This window comes from Triticum dicoccoides, chromosome 1A, assembly GCF_002162155.2.
Source record: "Triticum dicoccoides isolate Atlit2015 ecotype Zavitan chromosome 1A, WEW_v2.0, whole genome shotgun sequence".
NCBI classification, from domain to species: domain Eukaryota; kingdom Viridiplantae; phylum Streptophyta; class Magnoliopsida; order Poales; family Poaceae; genus Triticum; species Triticum dicoccoides.
The window spans coordinates 549493896-549511744 of NC_041380.1; the positions used below are offsets into that span (position 1 = coordinate 549493896).

Here is a 17849-nt window from a genome sequence, read left to right on the forward strand (position 1 = left end):
GGGTGGATCGATAACCTTTAGAATCGGTCACGGAGACATAGGAAAATGATTAGAACACTTCGAAGAATGTTCACTGATGCTTTGAAAAGAAGTTTCTGGTTTTCAAAAAAAGTTTCATATAGGTTGTCTAACTTTTTGGGTGCATTTGGCCTTTGCGTGTGTAAAATGCTTAAAAATGCAAAAGAAAAGATACTATCTATTCCACACTCACGCAACTCTCAGCTCTATTGCTGAAAATGCAATATATATAATATCTTTGAAGATATTAACTGAATTGAGATCAAAAATATTTTGGCAGTAGTTGAAACTACTATTCCTTCCAATCCAAATTAACTAATGCAGCCCCGCCTCCTTCTAACAGCCATTGTATCTTTTTTTTTTCTTTGGAACACAATGCAATCGAAGTAGCTCACATACGCGAGTATACACTCTCCTTTATGGACGCACATACACATTTTACCTTTATGAGCATCTCTAAGAGACTGAGCTGGCATGGTATCTTGAGATTTTACAAAGTCATCACAAGCATCTCGCAGTCGATGGAAACGACTCCTCCTGCTATACGAACATCGCTGAAAGCCTAAAATAAATTTAAGAACAATACGAACACCAGTGTGAAATTTAAGACTTAAACTTCAATGAGAAAAGGATAACACTGTCCTTGTAACCATCTTCATTCGCACGGGCACCGTTTCTCAACGGGTAAAACGACGGGAGGCTTATCGTGTCAACGTGCACTCGCTAGCTTCCATCCACTCTCCACCCGAAGACGTCTGCCTCTGCTTCGTTCCCGTCTTTCCTGTCGTCGGACTGCCTAGCCTCCATTCATCAAATTCCAAAATGGCATCCACTTCTTCCTTCCTCCGTTCTCCGGCCTCCTTCCAGCCGGCCACCGGAGCCTGCGGCCACGTCCGCTGGGCCCAGCCGTTGGCACCCCCCAAACCGCACCGCTCGCCACACCCGCCGGCGGCCACGCCCGGGGTGCCGCGCAGGCTCCTCCTGCCGGCGGCCGCTGGCATCTGGGACTTCCTCTCCGGCGGTGCGGCCGGTGCGGCCGGTGCAGCTGCCGCGCCCCTTGCCGTCCGGCGAGGTATGCAGCTCTTCCAGCAGGTCAGACCGTCAAATATAAGCCTGCTTCCACGCCTCTTCCCCACTTTGTTTCCACGCAACAACAAAAAAATACAGAGGATCCCCTCCCCTCCCTCGCCTAATCTTCTTCCGGTGCGTTCCAGGGAGACGTGGCTGGGTCAGTGGCGGAGTTCGATCGCGCGATCGAGCTGGATCCGCGGCAGAAAGCATGTACGTACGTGCTCCTCCTAATCCACGCTAGCTTGTTCTCAGTTCCGTTGAAGGAAGAAGAGATCACCAGCTGCAGCCATGACCGTGTTTGTGTGGGTGTTTTCAGATCTCTGGCAGAGGGGACTGTCGCTGTATTACCTCGACAGGTGCATAATCCCTATGAGTAAATTAGGCCCACTGACATTGGCAAATATACTATCTGCCGTCAAGTTTCAGTTTTCTTTTCGGTTTTTGGACGTTGGCAACTTGGCATAGGTTCGAGGAGGCCGCCGAGCAGTTCAGGCTGGATGTTGCTGCCAACCCCAATGACACCGAGGAGTCGATATGGTGTTTCCTGTGTGAAGCTCAGCTGTATGGGGTGGAGGAAGCAAGGAAGCGCTTCTTGGAGGCAATTCTCTTCTCTTTATACTGTAAAAAAAAATCAGTTATGCCATGTATATATAGCTAATGTCTTTGAGGCAAGATGCAAAATTTTGTTGTTAGTGCGTAGTTCAAGAACTTTGGCGTCAGCCTAAGATGGGCTGACAACCGACCTGCAAATTTAAGTGCTGCATATGTTAATCGACTAACTGAAGATTGATATGAAACAGTGCAACGTTTATCAACAAACAAAGTACTCCCTCTGTAAACTAATATAAGAGCATTTAGAATACTAAAGTACTCCCTCCGTCCGAAAATACTTGTCATCAAAACAGACAAAAAGGGATGTATCTAGAACTAAAATACATCTAGATACATCCCGTTTTATTTATTTTCATGACAAGTATTTCCGGACGGAGGGAGTAGTGATCTAAATGTTCTTACATTAGTTTACGGAGGGAATAGCAAACAAGCATAGTGCAGAAACACTGAATTACACATGTGTGTGTGATTTGTTGTGTGAACCAAATTTGGTATGGACATGGGACATAACTGTGTCCAACATGTAGAACTTTTTGGTACTCTATGCAACAACCCCAAACAAAAAGGGGCTGCAGGCACCACCATGTACAAAATGCTGACCGCTGATGATCAAATGGTAACTCATTCTGAATTTCAATTTTCAGGTCGGTTTGGATCGAAGACCTGTGATGCGTGAAGCTTATGCCTTGTTCAAAGATGGTGGGGACCCTGAAAAGGTGAGCTTATTTGAGCTACAATGTATATATCTGATCCGTGTCCTTATGTACTTCCGCAGAACGTTAACTTTTTTATGGTTTCCATGCCTCCAGTTAGCTTCAAACTTTTCTACTAGTCCTGGTGGTGAACTCTTCTATGCATCATTATATGCTGGACTTTACTATGAATCTCAGGTACAGATTAATTGAACAATCTCTGTGTTGACACTTGTGTTCTTATTTAGGCCATTTACGGATTTTGTAATAGTTGTATCTGAGCTAATCTGCGGCAAGCTGCTATTTCAAAACCGTGTGCTGTTTCTTTGTAGAATAACATCTATACATCTTTATTTTGTACAATCATCTTCCTCATTGCACCCACTTAAGTCCATAGATTGCAGGAATAAATTCTGATCAACACATCACCGCAGAAAGCAAAAAATCCACATCAACACGTAACTCATCAGATTATTTTCTTGCAGCTTGTAATTTTGTGTTAGAACTGGAACAGTTTACACATCTTGTAACCAGGATGACGTATCATTTTATGAAATTTCATGATCTCTTATCCATGGTTATGGACTTACCATACCATGAACTCTCTACGTCCTAATAATCAAATGATTTATTATTTTCATTGCTTATGGAACAGAAGGATGCAGACTTGGCAAAATCACATATTGTTGCTGCATGCAAGACACCTTATGGATCAAGGTCTTGCTTTCATTTCCCTTACACCTGGTTCAGAGTACAGACACACTAAGTGACAGCTGAGGCACATTTCGCTAACATTGTACTTCTTGGAATAGGTCTGGTGATTACATGGCTTCCCTTGCAGTGGTTCATTGTCAGTGCCGCAACTGGACTCTGGAGGGATAGGGATCTAGAAACAAAAATGATCTTAATCATTGTCATGGATTACGTTGGAGCCAGCAAATAGGCAGCAGCTTACAGAGAAGGCACTCGGTGCTAAGGCTATGCATATCAAAACCGAACCGAAACCGAAAATTACCAAATGGAGCCGAAATTATTGGTTACTTTTGTTTATCGTTATCAGTATGGTATGAGAGTTACTAAACCATTTTAAATTCGGTTCATTTGGTAAATTCCAAAGAAGTCGATGGTTAACCGAACTAACTGAACATAAGAATCATTACCTTGATTTTTCTCAGAGGGGAAAATATCCAGTGATGCAGCCCATCACATGATACGCTGCTACTGGACCACCTGGTGTGTTCGATCTGGGTGGACGGGCTGGATCAACTCACTTCCACATTTACATATGCCCCCTTGTACATTTACGTCTTGGCCCCTAAAAAATTATGTCCTCACAAAATCACTATAGACCTTCACCTCTCTCCTCCAGCTCCCCCTTGTTCTCAATTTCTCACCAACAGGTCCAGAAGACCCCATCCGGCGATCCAATTTGTCTCAAACTAAGAGCGCCTTTGTTAAGCAAACATACACTACATCATTTGGAGGACATTGCAAGTAGCCAAGTGCTTGTATAGAGTTTGTCTTTTTGTACAGATTCAGATTAATTGGAACACGAAAAAGAGATGGAATGCAGACATGCTTAATCCTTCCAAAATGAGGTGCTCCATATGTACATGCAAAAGAAAATATATCGCCATCCGTTTGCATTGCTAACTAATACTAAAAGCATGAGCACTATGATCACACGACAAATACAGAGAACATAAATTTTCCAGGACATGAATCATTTCATCTATTCTCATTCTTCTAGGACGCCATCCAGTGGCGGGCACCAAAGCACACCTACACACAAGTCATAACGTGAACAGATAGAAATGCTGCTATTGTCAATATCTCATCAGAGCATTCAAAATCATATGCTGACAAGCTCATTTTTCAGATCATGGGCTCTTGCACAAAATCAAACAGTATTGTTAACAACCTCTTGACTTGAGAAGAGAACATTATTCACCAAAATGTAAGTAAACCAGTTGTAATTAAAAACAGTACAAGTATAAATGTATGATAGAGTAGGCTTGCACAAGTATGGAACGACATGAAATCCTGTAAGTAAATTGTCAACACAGCAGCATAATTTCACATGCTATCAGAAAGTCATTGAGCACATTCAGTAGACTAATACTGTAAGCCTGAAGGTTGAGTAGATAAATAAAGCATAAGAGCATATATAAACTCGTCAAACAAGATGCATAATAACTAAAGTTCTAGGTAATGAACCTTACTGATCAGTCTGTGAGGCGTTAAAACTAGCAAATAGCAGATTCAGTACAAAACAATGTAGCCGCATCGGAAGAATAAGTTGACATTTTATTATTGTTTTTTTTGTGAAGTGCCAATTACATTAGTACTAAATATTTGACATTATACATGCAGGGAATTTGTATTATATTATCATCCTTCGCACTTTTTTCAGTTGTGCATTCCAGGGACAGGAGTCAAGTATCACTTATTCTTATGAGCTGATAAAGAGAACAAGTCATTTCCTGGTTGGCTCTATGTTGAATTCGAAATATCATTATTGATTAGTAAACCTTGAGGCCAAATACGAGTGTCTATCAATGATCGTTTATCCAGTAACCAATGTCAGATCATAGAACAGAAAAGATAACCTATGTGTATGCTTTGTCATGTTCAAAGCATCTATTCATGAAATGTTATAATGCTTCTTATGTTTTGGTGACCGCAACACATGTTTGTTGTGTAATCATGTCTTGTCTTCTTACAGGGCCATAGAATTTTAATATCACTCAAGGGCTGTGATGTTTCTCATATGTAACAATGCTGCCCAAGGTATTATTTCTTTGTTCTTCTTCAAGTATGCAGGTAAATGTTCTACCTTGCAATCTTCCATCTGTTTAAACATTAGGTTTGTACTTGTATATGTCCTATAATTTATCCTTGTTAAAGTGGCCTCTTGTAAACATATATAAGGTAAGTTTTGATACAGCAAAATATATACTCCCTCCGTAAAGAAATATAAAAGCATTTTAGTGATCTAAATGCTCTTATATTTCTTTACATAGGGAATACACAATTATGCAATGCAGTAGAGTATTTACTGTGAAACTGCTATTGGCATCATCTTCAAGCGCAAGTGGAGTAGTGGATCCTATGCTCTGACCAATACTCTCTATCGGCTCCATAATGGACTGCTTGGTGCAAAGGAAATATGCAAACATTTATGCAGAATATCAGTTGGTAACACTGCTGGAACATGCAAAAAAAAAAAAGTTAAGCTTGACTATCTTGGCAATTACATATCTGCAAATCAATGGCCAACAACGATCGATAGATCTTATAGGAGAAAAAAAGGAATAGCACAAAAATCATACCGATGAGAGGATGACTGAGATCGGGATTCTTTTTGACTTGCAGATTCTCAGTTACCAAAACAGCACATCTGGGGGACCTATTTCCTAATTCCTAGTATGAATTCATTGGCAAATAAAGGCCTCCCAGAGTAATTCGTGGTAGGCTCCTACTTAGCAAGGGCTACATTGTGGGAAAACATTCACGAGACAATCTTATACTCCCTCTGTCCCATAATGTAAGACATTTTTTGATATTAGTGTAGTGTCAGAAAACATCTTACATTATGGGACGGAGGGAGTATATTCTAAAATTAATTTTTTGGACGAACGCAGAGCAGAGGATGAACTGCCCAAACAGAGTTCGACTCCTCCGATCTGCGTGGCAGTTCCCTGCGAAAGGGACGCGGGCAAACATGGAGTAGAAATCTGGCTGGTCTTGGACCACCAATGGAGGTAGTACCACAATAGGAGGACGCGGGTCAAGCTCCGACCGCTGCGAGCGGCACAGCTGTCGCCGGCGACTGAGCATGTACTATGAAAACCCTAGAACTACTTTTTGGTTTTTGTTCTACCATGCATCGAATCGAAGGGGCGGCAGCACACAGGAGGATGGATCTGTTCCTAAATTACAGAATGACCAATGGTGTACATTGCAAATTTGCCAATGGGAGGTAAGGCTGTGCCATCCTGTCCCTCCATTCCAAATCCAACACACCATACAGTACAGTATCACGGTATCATATGATGAACCGTAGCACCAGATATGGACTCCTTTCTCAGAGCTTTACACCAACAGAGTAAATATGGCTGTGCCTTCTTTTTTTTGAGCATCAGTATAGACACAAGCGCTCATATACACGCGCATACACTCACCCCTATGAACGCACACACGCACACCCTACCCCTATGAGCATCTCCGAGAGACTGAGCCGGCATATCATCTTGAGATTTACGAAGTCACCGTAGGCGCCTCGTCGTCGACGGGAACGTCTCCTCCCACTGAAAGCGCATCGCCGGAAATCCTGAAATAAATCCAGGAATAATGCGAGCACCAGGATTTCAACCCTGGTGGGTTGGGGATACCACTGTCCACCTAACCAACTCAACCACAGGTTGATTCGCAATATGGTTGTGCCTTCTTGTAGTCCGCATTGCACGTGCATTATGTGTGCGTCATGCACACATGTTGTCAAGAGGTGTTTCTCGTAATGTACCTAACAACAATGCTGAAGTCGCACATAATTTATATGACAGCGGGATGTCTCCTTCCATTAAGAATTGACGCGGAACACTAATTTTACCCAGGTCCAGGCCCCGCTACGTGAGTAACAACCATACTTCTACTTGTATGGGATTATATCAGAAATGGGTTACAATGATGAAGTACTACAAAGTTTATGGGGCGAGTTGGGGTGAACGATCGGATCCTCCGATTGTGCTCTAATCAGGCGAAGCTGGAGATCTTGGCCAAGTTGAAGATGGAACATTCAGATTGCAATATCAGGAATTGCTATAGAATTGCTTCATTTGAATGAAATGACAACAGATTTGGATGCTTATGTACTGTATTTATTAATGCGGGTGACATACACTTCAGCTAAGTATATGCCAATAGCAGTTGCTTCACGCATAAGACTGCTTTGTAATACATCCCTTCTAAAACCAACCTTCAAACAACCATGGTTGGGATAAGGTCGGAACATTTCAGGCATGAACGGTAAATTCAGAAAATAGAAAAACTAATCAAAACATTTCGGCAAAAAATTGCTTCGAAGATGCTGAGTTTTTTAGGTGCGTGTACAATTTCACCAGCTCTGAAATGTCTATTCTTAAAAGTTTTTTTGTAGAGCCAATTTTTTTATGTTTATTTTCAAAGCTTTCTGTAGAGCCAATTTTGTTTTCCTTTTTGTTTACGACCATCACAGAGGACTCGTAATTTCCTTTTTGACAAAATTTTAAGCCCAGAACACTCAAACTACTAAAGCATCTTTCGTGCCAAAAAAAAACAGATTTTTTTATTTGTTTGCCATTTTTTTCGGTTATACTACTTCATGAGCTTGGGCTTCGAAAGCAATTACCAACCTATTTCATTCATCATACAATTAGAGCTTGTTCGCACTCTCTCCCCGCTCCAACTCCGCTCTAGAGCGGAGCAGCATCCAATTCAAATTTTCAGAGTCACTGAAGGGCCCCTCCGGGGTTGCCTAACAGGGCCTTAAGCAACACAAAGTCACAAGTTGCTGGTTAACTTACGTGCATCACTGGAACTAGTTTATCTTTTCGATAAAAGGGAGAAGGAAATATTTTTTCTGTTGTCCACATTCAACTATGAGAGCCATAATTTTTTTACTACATTTACAACCTAAATAACAACCTCAATCAAGTTTGCCAGCATGGGAAGACTTAAGAATCTTTCCCAGACTCACATGTCTGCAGACTGCAAATCAGAACTTGGTGTTACTGAGCACACAAAACATAGCAAGATGCTGGAACTGACCACACAAAAATAGTTAACCTAATACGTACTAGGTTGTAAGACTGTTGCCACTAAAAACACGGTAACATTCAGCTGCTACCCTATGCTATCCTTCGTAGAATCACTGAACCACACCTGTTGCTGCAAGCACTCAAGAGTCAAGAGTCAAGACATCAGGAGCGAAGACCTGGCAATCATACACAACTTAAAACAGTCCAAAGAAACGATGTCGCTCCTGGCTGCTGCTGCTGCGTCCTGCTGGAGTCACTGATATCCTGTCCGCATTGGCAAGCGCCCACCTGTTGAAATCCGGCGAGGAGAGTAACTGTTGCATACCCTTTCTTGTCTCTTCTTTGGTGAATGCTTCGTATTCCTCTTTCGTAAACTTTCTCCTCTCTGGGGTAGTGTGGTAGGTCGAATAGTAGCTGTCCCTATCAAGAACTTGTGACGTTGTTTTCTTCTGTGAGCCTGGAGAAGTAAAATCAAGTGGTACGCTAAGACAACAATAGTGAACTTGGGGAATCATGCGACAGAAGGATGGCAAACCTGAAAGAGGTGAATTTCTTCTTGGTGTATGTTTCAGGTATTCACCATGAAGCTTGCTGAACCCATCTTGGTGAGTTCCATTCGTGTTGGAATACCCTCCCAAATCTTCATAATGGGAGAGGCCACGTGTGATTCCCTTGGAAACTCCACTGCATAAAGATATTCATTCAGTCCCCTTTTTTGCAAGGAAAGATATATTCATTCTAGTTAGTTGTGACTTTCCAGGAGATGCAAATATTTCTTGTCGTGACAACTGACAAGAATGTTAATCAAACAGAAAAGGGCCACTTTCAAACCTGACCTATTAAACCATTTGAATTGCAACCTCGGACTATTGATACTGTCCACTTTATCCCCCAGGTCAATTCATTAGTGATATTGGGTGGCATGGTCAATATCCCTGCCACATCGTTCCCATGATCATTAAAATTCCATTCCGTATCCAATTTCTACTGCTTCATTCCTCCGTTCCTAGCATTCTTTTTGTGGAAGTAGTTTTATCTGAATGGTATAGTTTTTTTTGTAAGTGGGCCCCAATTGCTTCTGTTAAAACTGTGTTGGCCATGTCTAGACCCAGGAGCTTGCTAGCTTGCTCCTGGCTGATACCACCACCACACTGAGTTACATAAACCAGCTGGTTCACCCGAAAGACTAGAACCATGAGCATAAGTGGGCAATATACTTCAACTGTGTGCTCTTATAACAACAATAAATTACATACCTAGAGATACTAATATTAACAATTAACACTACTGATGAGCAGGAGTATACCACTATACCAGCTTCTGCTTAGCGATATTACGTAGGTTTAAAAGTTAAAACCATGAATAACAAAAGGCTGTAAGCCTGTAATTAGCAAGTTCGTATTCAACTTTAGATTATACTCCACAAAGGGGCATATACAATAATAATAGGATATACTACGCCATAATTCATACCTTGATAAATGGCGTATAAGTCGTGGCATCCCTTCAATCCTTGAAACTGTCTTGATGATTATGCAAAAGACTAAAGCTGCAAATGCAAGGAGATAGTCCAGAGAACTCTACAGGAATTGAAGACGCAAAACTGCCAGTCAGTGAAGTGATAACAAGTAGAATAGTCAGCAAACAGCCGACGTTACAAAAAAATACCTGGAGGATCAAGACAGCAGAAACAATCAAGATAGCCCACTCGACGAAATAGGCCACGCCAGCATCAACAGATCCTTCTTCCGTTAGAACAAGTTTACGGACACCCCAGAAACCAAACCAGGCTCCAGCTAGGATGACGCAAACGAGAAGGAATATACCTAGCTGCAAATGTATTTTAAATGTTCTTATGTCAAATTGTCAATAGAGCAATGATCGAAATGAAACTCGAACAGAATAATGATGGTAAAACATTGATAATGCCTATATATGGTACTACAACTTAAAGAGACTGGTATAACAATGTAAAAACATTAACAATCCCTTTCTAGGGCAATATAGTAGAACCCGGCTATTAGACAACAGGAACTCAAAGAGACAAGCATTTGTAACATATTGAGAAGAATCGTAAACTGTAATTCGGTAGTACAGTTTATACTTCATAGTGATCTATCAAGAAAAAACAGAGAAAATATAAGCCTCAAGAATGTCAAAGTCATGGGGCAATTTAAATTGCTATGCCTTAAATAAGTGGCAATGTAAATGTAGGTGGAAATTAAACAAGCACAACGAACCATAGATGACACTATTCCTGGATGGAGAACTTACATACAGGATTATGCATGTCTTCAGCGATTCCCATTTCCACAAGAATTGAACGCAGCAGTCCCGACAAATAGTGCAGAAAATATGTTGTCATGCCAACCTGTTGTTTTGAGAAATTATCATGATGTCCAACAGTGTGAAAATGAAATTAGAGAAGAGAACTTTCTCAATGGTCAAATGAATACTCACAACTGAAGAGTACGCGAAAATAGCAAGCGAACTCTTTCTGCCAGTAGGCAAAAGCTTCATTCCCTGAAAGAAGATATACCAAAAAGAGGCAGGTAGTGAGAAACAAAAATAACAACTCGGAAAGTGCCTGCCTAACCAAGTAGCAGACCAAAAGACTTTACAAACCAAGCATGACTTCTGGGAAATTAGGCATCATAAACAGCACAAAGCATGTGAATACATTCAGGAAAAACAAATGAACAGGGAAAGAAAAGGAGGGAGATAATCTCCACCGAGCTGAAGGAAAGCACATGTTCTTGCAGGAGTCTGTCCAATAGTGCCATATATGCTACTCTAATTATCATGGCCCAACTGGTATTGTGAAGTACAGAGAATAAGAGAACTTCACTCAACCATTATGAAAACTGACTCATCCACCAATGCTAGTTATCTCTAGTTATGAGATTAAGTGGCACTCTACAGAGAACAGGGCATAGAGGAAGAGCTTACCTGAAAGAGTATAATCAGCACCACAAGGAAAATGCCGATCGTCATGGCGCCACCATAGTAGAACAGCAGTGACTGGCTAAGCGTGTGCGCCAGAGCCATCAGCACCATCCCCAACACCAGGAACACCACCCTGTGGAGCAAGAACTCTGCAGAGACAAACACAAAAGCACCAATCCCCAAATCAACATCGCGCGAAACAGTTGCCATCAAGGTGCACATACAACAAGCAAAACCACGGAAATGCAAAGAAGAACGAGAACCACACACCTTCCTCCGTGGACACCACAACGGATCTCGAAGGGTCCGCGGGCATCCGGAAGTCGAGGATCCGGTGGTCGTACGGCGAGAGGGACTGCGCCCAGAGCCCGCTCTTGGGCACCTTGTGCCACTGCGACGCGGCGCACTTGCACGGACCAATCGTGGCATTTCTACAAACAGCACCACCACAAAATCAGGCCGAGAAGTGCAAGCACGCACGAGAAGAAGAAATGAAGGTAGGGTTTGAGTTCCTGATTCTCGCTTACCGGTGAAAGCAGAGCTCGAGGGCGTCGGGGCGGGAGGCGTTGGCGCGGAGCCGCAGGGCGTGGAAGAAGCGGGACGGGTCGCGGAAGCGGGAGGCGCGGCCGCGGAGGTGGACGCGCGTGCAGAAGGGGCCGCGGCCGTCCCCGGCGAGGGGTTCCGCCGGCGGGAGGCGGAGGGAGGCCGCCGGGTGCGAGGCGACTGCGAGACGGTTAGGGTTAGGGTTTAGGGGGATTTGGGGGGCGGGGTGCGAGGCACAGAGCTTACCTGTTAGCTCGGCGGCGGCGGCGGCGGCGGCGGGGATGGAGAAGGCGCTGGCGGTGCCGCCGAGGAGGACGGCGAGTAGGGGGAGGAGGAGGAGACGGCGCGGCGCCGGCGGCGGCATGGCGTCGGCGGTGAAGTGGTGGATTTGGGGATTTTTCTGGGGGGAAAGGGAGGCGGGAGAAATCAAGTAGGAGAGGAGCGTGTGTGTTGGCTTTGAAACAACGCTGTCCGTGGGAGTCGGCAAGTCTGTCCGTTTATTTTTATTTTGCCTTCTCTCCTAAGTCACCTCTTCTCTTCTGAAGGCTGCTTCTCCAAGGAGGGAGAAGAGCTGCATCTATAGTCCGATTTGGCAAATTTGGTCCTCTAAATACCAATGGACAAGCCTTTGCAAGACCATTGGCACGGCAGCCCCTCAAAAGTTTAGCCGGACAGACACACTTTTTATGTCAAACCCTCGAATCCATGCACGTCGACCATATATAGCAGAAGTTTATCACAATTCAGCAATGCAACAAAGTAAAATAAATCATTCAAGAATTCGGACCATGTCAAAATGAAATTCAATGTCCAGGCCACGGCTGACCATTTGGCTTTGAAACAACGTTGTTCGTGCGAGTCGAATGCAGCCAGGACCTTTTTTTCTTCTTTTGCTTTGCCTTCTTCTCGTAAGTCACATCCTCCCTGAGTAGGGAACCATGTGCTTCTGGAAGGGGAGGGGAGCGGCTTATGGAAGAAGTCACCAGAAGAATTGAACAAATGTTGCAAATGAGGGATGATACTCAAAAGTCAGGGCACCTGACTTTGCAAGAGCGCTGCTACGAGAGTGTCGCCGGTGTTGCAACTGTACATCTCATTGACATTGCGAGGACAAGCAGACTAGGGGAGGGGGGCTCATCATGCGCCACTGCCCACTGATGCCAGGCAGCTGATGTTTTTTGGTTGCATGACTAGTGCAGCGGGTGCTGCAATGGGGACACGGGTATAGAGTGGGAGCAGCGCTGCAAGCCAGGCACATAAGGATGTGTTGCTGCAACGAGAGGAGAAAGACATCTGATGACTCGCAAGCCAACTGATGCCTAGCTGTCCCCATATTATCACTTGCATTGTATGCAGCGCTAGCCATATCTGATGGATCACTCGCATCAGAGGACATTAGAAACCTGAAGATCACAGGCAAAGGAACGAGCAATTCATAGCCTACAAAATTCTGATAAGCGACAACCGTCGGATTTACAAAGTCGACAGACACAGGGATGAATGGTCCACGTGCAGCAGAGTTATTTGTTTCAATATAGGATCCGCGCAGAAATATATGGTGAAAGGAAAATTTTAACTTGACAGCGTCGACGATACTGGTAAAGGTGGTACTTGAGATGGTACAGCAATCTCACTTCCCACCGAGGGTTGGGAACTGGTTCTGGTCCTGAATTGCCGGAGCAGGGGGTGGGCCGTGATAGCCCCCACCACCAAATCCGCCTCTGAAGCCTCCGCAGTCTCCACGGCCCCTGCCGCCACGGCCACGGCCACCATAGAACCTCTCTCCTTCAGCAGGCTTCAGGAACTCATTGATGCTCACAGACTACAAACGTCAGAGAACAATCCCAAGTTAGTAATTGTTATCTAGCAGGAAGACCAAAGTGCAGGCATAAAACTGGGCGCGCTAAGCACGAAAGGTAATTGCTGTTTTAACAACAGGACAGGGGAATAACAGATGAATCCAAGACAGGCAACTAACATGTCCAGAAAGGCCTACAATATAGCCTTTCTGGAGAGAGAAACAAGATTATGGCGTGCACAATGGTTCTATCTTAAGAGTACCACATAGGATAAATGATGAGGTGGAGGAGAGAGAAACAAGATTAAGAGATCTCTTAGCATAATATCTGCAACCACATATTTAAGAAATCTGGTTACTAAGATTATGCCAAGAGATAACCCTTTGTACATCATTTTTTATTGTCATATCTAAATTACATGGTGGCTTAAGATAAGACTAACTTTATCAACCACTGTGCATGCCCTAAGTGGTTATTGACAATATGTAGCACGATATCTAGTATCACAAACTGAGAATCAGAAAGTTATTGCAAGATTGCACCAGCATCACAACACTACTGTTAGTATTTAGCAGCTTGACAAGAGAAGTACAAATATTTCTAAATATTGCAAAAGATGTAATGTCAGACCTTCTTAGCACGCTCTTCACGTTCAGCATTCTCTTTCTTCTTCAAAGCCTCCTTATCAGCACCCTAAGGAAATACATAAAAAAAATCAATCACGAATCTCCAGTGAGTTAAGAGGCATGGAGTACAAGGCATAATGGGTTAACTTACCAGTTTGATGAAAACTTCATCATTTCCTTTCTTGGTGGAAAGTAGTTGCATAGCCTGCAGATCCTTATCAATTTCAACCTTCCTCTCTTCAGACTTCTTCAAAGCAGCAAGTGCTTTCCTCTTCTCCTCCATTACTTTCTCAAATTCATCAAGAGTCATCTCCTAAGATCATCAAACATTTCATTCAAATGATTGCAACAAATATAGGTATACTCTTCCTTCTTTAGAAACAAGCATATGCATACAGCATGACCGCAACAGATATATGATACAATAATACAAAAAGGAAATGTTTAAATACAATGAGAATGGCTGCATAAATCATGTCTGAAAAGAGCTATTGTGTGTGAGTTGCCTGATAAAATGTACATGTGTGTAATAATCTAATAATCACTCAGCCACCACGAACACGAATAGAAGAAATAGCCATAATCAACATTAATTTGAAATTCAGACAACGGTATTGCATATCACGACCAGACTGACAAACTACTGTAATTATCTGTTGGTCTATTAATATCAAAAGCAAGGTGAAGAAATTAGCAAGTCCTTCCAAAACAGATATTGTACATGATCAGTGAAGTGAGCAGAGCAAAAGCGTATTGCAAACTGCTATGCTCACTTCTGTCAGTCCTATAAGTACATACCAAATGCAAGGCATAGCAAATGGCAACTTTGGGGATGTTACGATTCCAAACAAATCAATTACACAAGCATGCACTTGTGAATGCACTAATTGAACACTCAAAGAGAAGTATTGCAAAAATCTCACTGGCTCACAGAAGACAACAAGATTACAAAGTTATCTCTATATTTAAAAATCCATAATAGATAGAAGAATGAAAATTCCAAGCTATCAAAACATGCAAGACATAATAGTGTGTATGAATTAAAGCAAATGCATGCTGCATAAGACTCAATATGACTGACAAATCATGAAGCAAAACAAAACAAAAAACAATGGGGCGAGCTATGTAAAATACCAAAAGGATAGCTATAACTAGACTTAAAAGTAGCAAGCCAAAACCCACACTTCGTTCAAGTTGAGAAGAGAACTAAATGTGCATGTTATTATGCCTTAGAAATATAACTATAACTAGACTTAGAAATATGACTATAACTAGACAACTTTATCAAAAAATTATCATTCATAAGGACCACAGCGTGAAGGAAGCATACATTATCCTCTTCCTTTTCTTCTTCCACAACTGTGGCGCCATCTTTGGTGGGCTTGTTCTCATCTGCCTGTGGTGCATCCTCCGGTGCGCCCTGCTTCTCAGGTGCAGGGGCCTTCTCATCCTGCTTCAGGGCCTCAGTTTCCCTGGTCACCAAAACAACAACACAGGTTACCTCCCATTTCACCACTCTGCATATAAATAGCCTACATCATAGAGCAGAAAAGGAGATATCTTACTGGGCGACAAATTCATCAGAGGTAGTTCCCCAGTTCCCACGGCCAGCACCCTCGCGTTTTATCTCATACCCACGGCCTGTGCCGCTATGGCGCTCATAGTTCCTTCGAGGTGGCCTCTCAGAATCATCACCAAACTCGCCTTCACGATACCCACCACGACGGCCTCCCCCCTGGTAGGGTTGCCGAGGGGCCCTCTCTCTGTCCTGGGCGCCTTCCTCACCTCCAGTTCTGGCACCATAACCTCCCCTGTAGCCATTTGTGTCTTCACTGCCGTAGTCGCGATTCTGACCGTACCCTCCTCGGCCACCTCTGCCTGAGCCACGTTCACCGCGACCATATCCTCCACGAGAGGGTGGACCACCACCTCGGGAGTCATTGCCTGAAAAACATACACACCATCAGGAGTTAAACCCCAAAAAAATAGTCTTTCATGGCAGCAATGTCTAAAACTGGAATCAAAATCCCCAACTTCACAACGATTCTTTAACAGAACGATTTTTTTTGTGTGATTTCAGATACTAGCAACTAGAGTATCGCACAGCAGTTGATCGATGGCCACCCTTTCCACGAAAAAAAAAGCATCCCCGCAGACCCTAAACCCCAGATCCAGCATCTCCGCAACTCGCTACTAAACCCGGACCCTGGACTTACCAGCCTGACCAGGCGGAGGCGGCTTGGTGGGCAGATTGGCGACCGTCTTCGCGCCGCCCTTGCCGGCGGCGGGCGGCGCGGCGGCCTTCTTGGCCTCGGCCTTCTGCGCCAGGGCGGCCGCCTTGGCCAGGAGCTGCGTGGGGTCGTCGCCCTCGTCGTCGCCGAGGAGGTCAAAGGGGTTCATGGTCGCCATGGACGGCGGAAAAAGTCGGGTCACTCTGCGCTCGCTCGCCGGGATTTGTGTGTGGGGTGACCGGGGAACTGCCCTTCTCGCTACCAGTCTCTCCTGCCGGACTTCTGCATCGCCATCGCTCGGCCCGGGGAGGATTCGCGCGAGTCTGAGGCTCAGATGGCGGCGGCGGCGGCGAGGGGATGGGGACGGAGCAGGTGGGAGAGAGGGGGTGTGTGGGAAGACGAAGAAACCCTAGCCGCACTATCCCGGACTAGTACTAGTGCCGCGAGTCCCTATCCCCTCGCTGTCGTCCTGCCGGCCGAAATGACCGCCGTGCCCTCGCGCCGATGGGCCGTTTGGCTGGAGGGCGCCCGGGGATTTGGGGTGATTACGGGATTTCACGGGTCGGGTGGGGCCCTCGGCGCTCGTGGGGGCGCTGGGCCGTGGGATTCCGATCGAGCGGCTGGGATCGCCCCGCGGGGGGTCGCCTGTCGGCGTTGCGGTATTCCTCGCGGTGACCGCTCACTCGCGACTCGCGAATCGTGGCTTTAATCTAATTTTTAATTGAAAAATAATGCCTGTTGATGTACTACAGGGTTTTGGTGACCAGGCTGCAGGAATCTTTGAAAAAAAAATCAAAATTCAATCTTTTTAATTTTGTAAAATTTTAAAAAACAACATGCAAGTGTACAAGGATGAAATGTATATGTGTGTAATAATTTAGGATGAAATACCTTGAAATGTGATATGTACATAGAAAAGAACAAATTCTTGAGGATGAATAGTGCTTAAAAGCCCCATGTTTGTTTTTTATGCACAACACTCATTTCAACGTGCTTCTTCTTGGAAATTTACACACATGTACATTGTGCCTCCATTTTGAAACATAGAAATATGAATTTTGGTGAATTTTAAAATTTGCAAATGGAGGCCTCCGTGGAGCTCGGCCTCCAAAAGCAATTTTCGGTTCTAGCCATCGGTTCTAGCCACTAAAACATCCCACATTTGATTACATAAGGTTTATATAGAACTAAGGGAGACCCAGACCAAGTTCACGAGCTTATTATCCTAAGTCGTAACAAATGTGATAGGATTCTTTTTCGACGTCCTCATGTCCCCCCGAGATGAAACAAGAAAATCCAAATCTTAACTCTCCCGGGGTAGAACATCTAACAAGGATACATATAAGTGAATAACCAAATTTATGTGCCTACTCGATCATGTAATAGTATGCACGAACCTAAAGAAAGAAATATGTGCAACACCTGCATGTATAAATAAATACCATAGCACTGATGATAGGGGGAACTTACATCTATATGAAGTTTGTTCATTGCAATTTTTCTTCTTCCTTGT

At 43.9% G+C, this 17849-nt stretch overlaps 3 protein-coding genes across 3 annotated transcripts; 1 reads left to right on the plus strand and 2 right to left on the minus strand.

Annotated features, from left to right (window-relative positions):
* Positions 1-751: 751 nt before the first annotated feature.
* LOC119288289 (lipoprotein NlpI-like) lies at positions 752-3529 on the plus strand. The gene is made up of 8 exons (XM_037567928.1): positions 752-1110; positions 1233-1299; positions 1406-1445; positions 1555-1687; positions 2346-2417; positions 2511-2591; positions 3049-3110; positions 3206-3529. Exons 1-8 carry the CDS (start codon positions 841-843, stop codon positions 3273-3275), a joined length of 795 nt encoding a protein of 264 aa, XP_037423825.1. The 5' UTR covers positions 752-840; the 3' UTR covers positions 3276-3529.
* Positions 3530-7981: 4452 nt separating this feature from the next.
* On the minus strand, positions 7982-12118 carry LOC119288298. The gene is made up of 10 exons (XM_037567934.1): positions 11927-12118; positions 11665-11860; positions 11408-11568; positions 11141-11286; positions 10652-10714; positions 10470-10562; positions 9860-10021; positions 9665-9771; positions 8727-8875; positions 7982-8648 (listed from the first exon to the last, which is right to left on the minus strand). The coding sequence occupies exons 1-10, from the start codon at positions 12042-12044 to the stop codon at positions 8386-8388; spliced, it is 1458 nt and encodes a 485-aa protein (XP_037423831.1). The 5' UTR covers positions 12045-12118; the 3' UTR covers positions 7982-8385.
* Positions 12119-13095: 977 nt separating this feature from the next.
* LOC119288309 (RGG repeats nuclear RNA binding protein A-like) lies at positions 13096-16745 on the minus strand. The gene is made up of 6 exons (XM_037567937.1): positions 16322-16745; positions 15671-16049; positions 15436-15577; positions 14257-14418; positions 14110-14172; positions 13096-13502 (listed from the first exon to the last, which is right to left on the minus strand). Exons 1-6 carry the CDS (start codon positions 16512-16514, stop codon positions 13311-13313), a joined length of 1131 nt encoding a protein of 376 aa, XP_037423834.1. The 5' UTR covers positions 16515-16745; the 3' UTR covers positions 13096-13310.
* Between the last annotated feature and the right edge of the window lie 1104 nt (positions 16746-17849).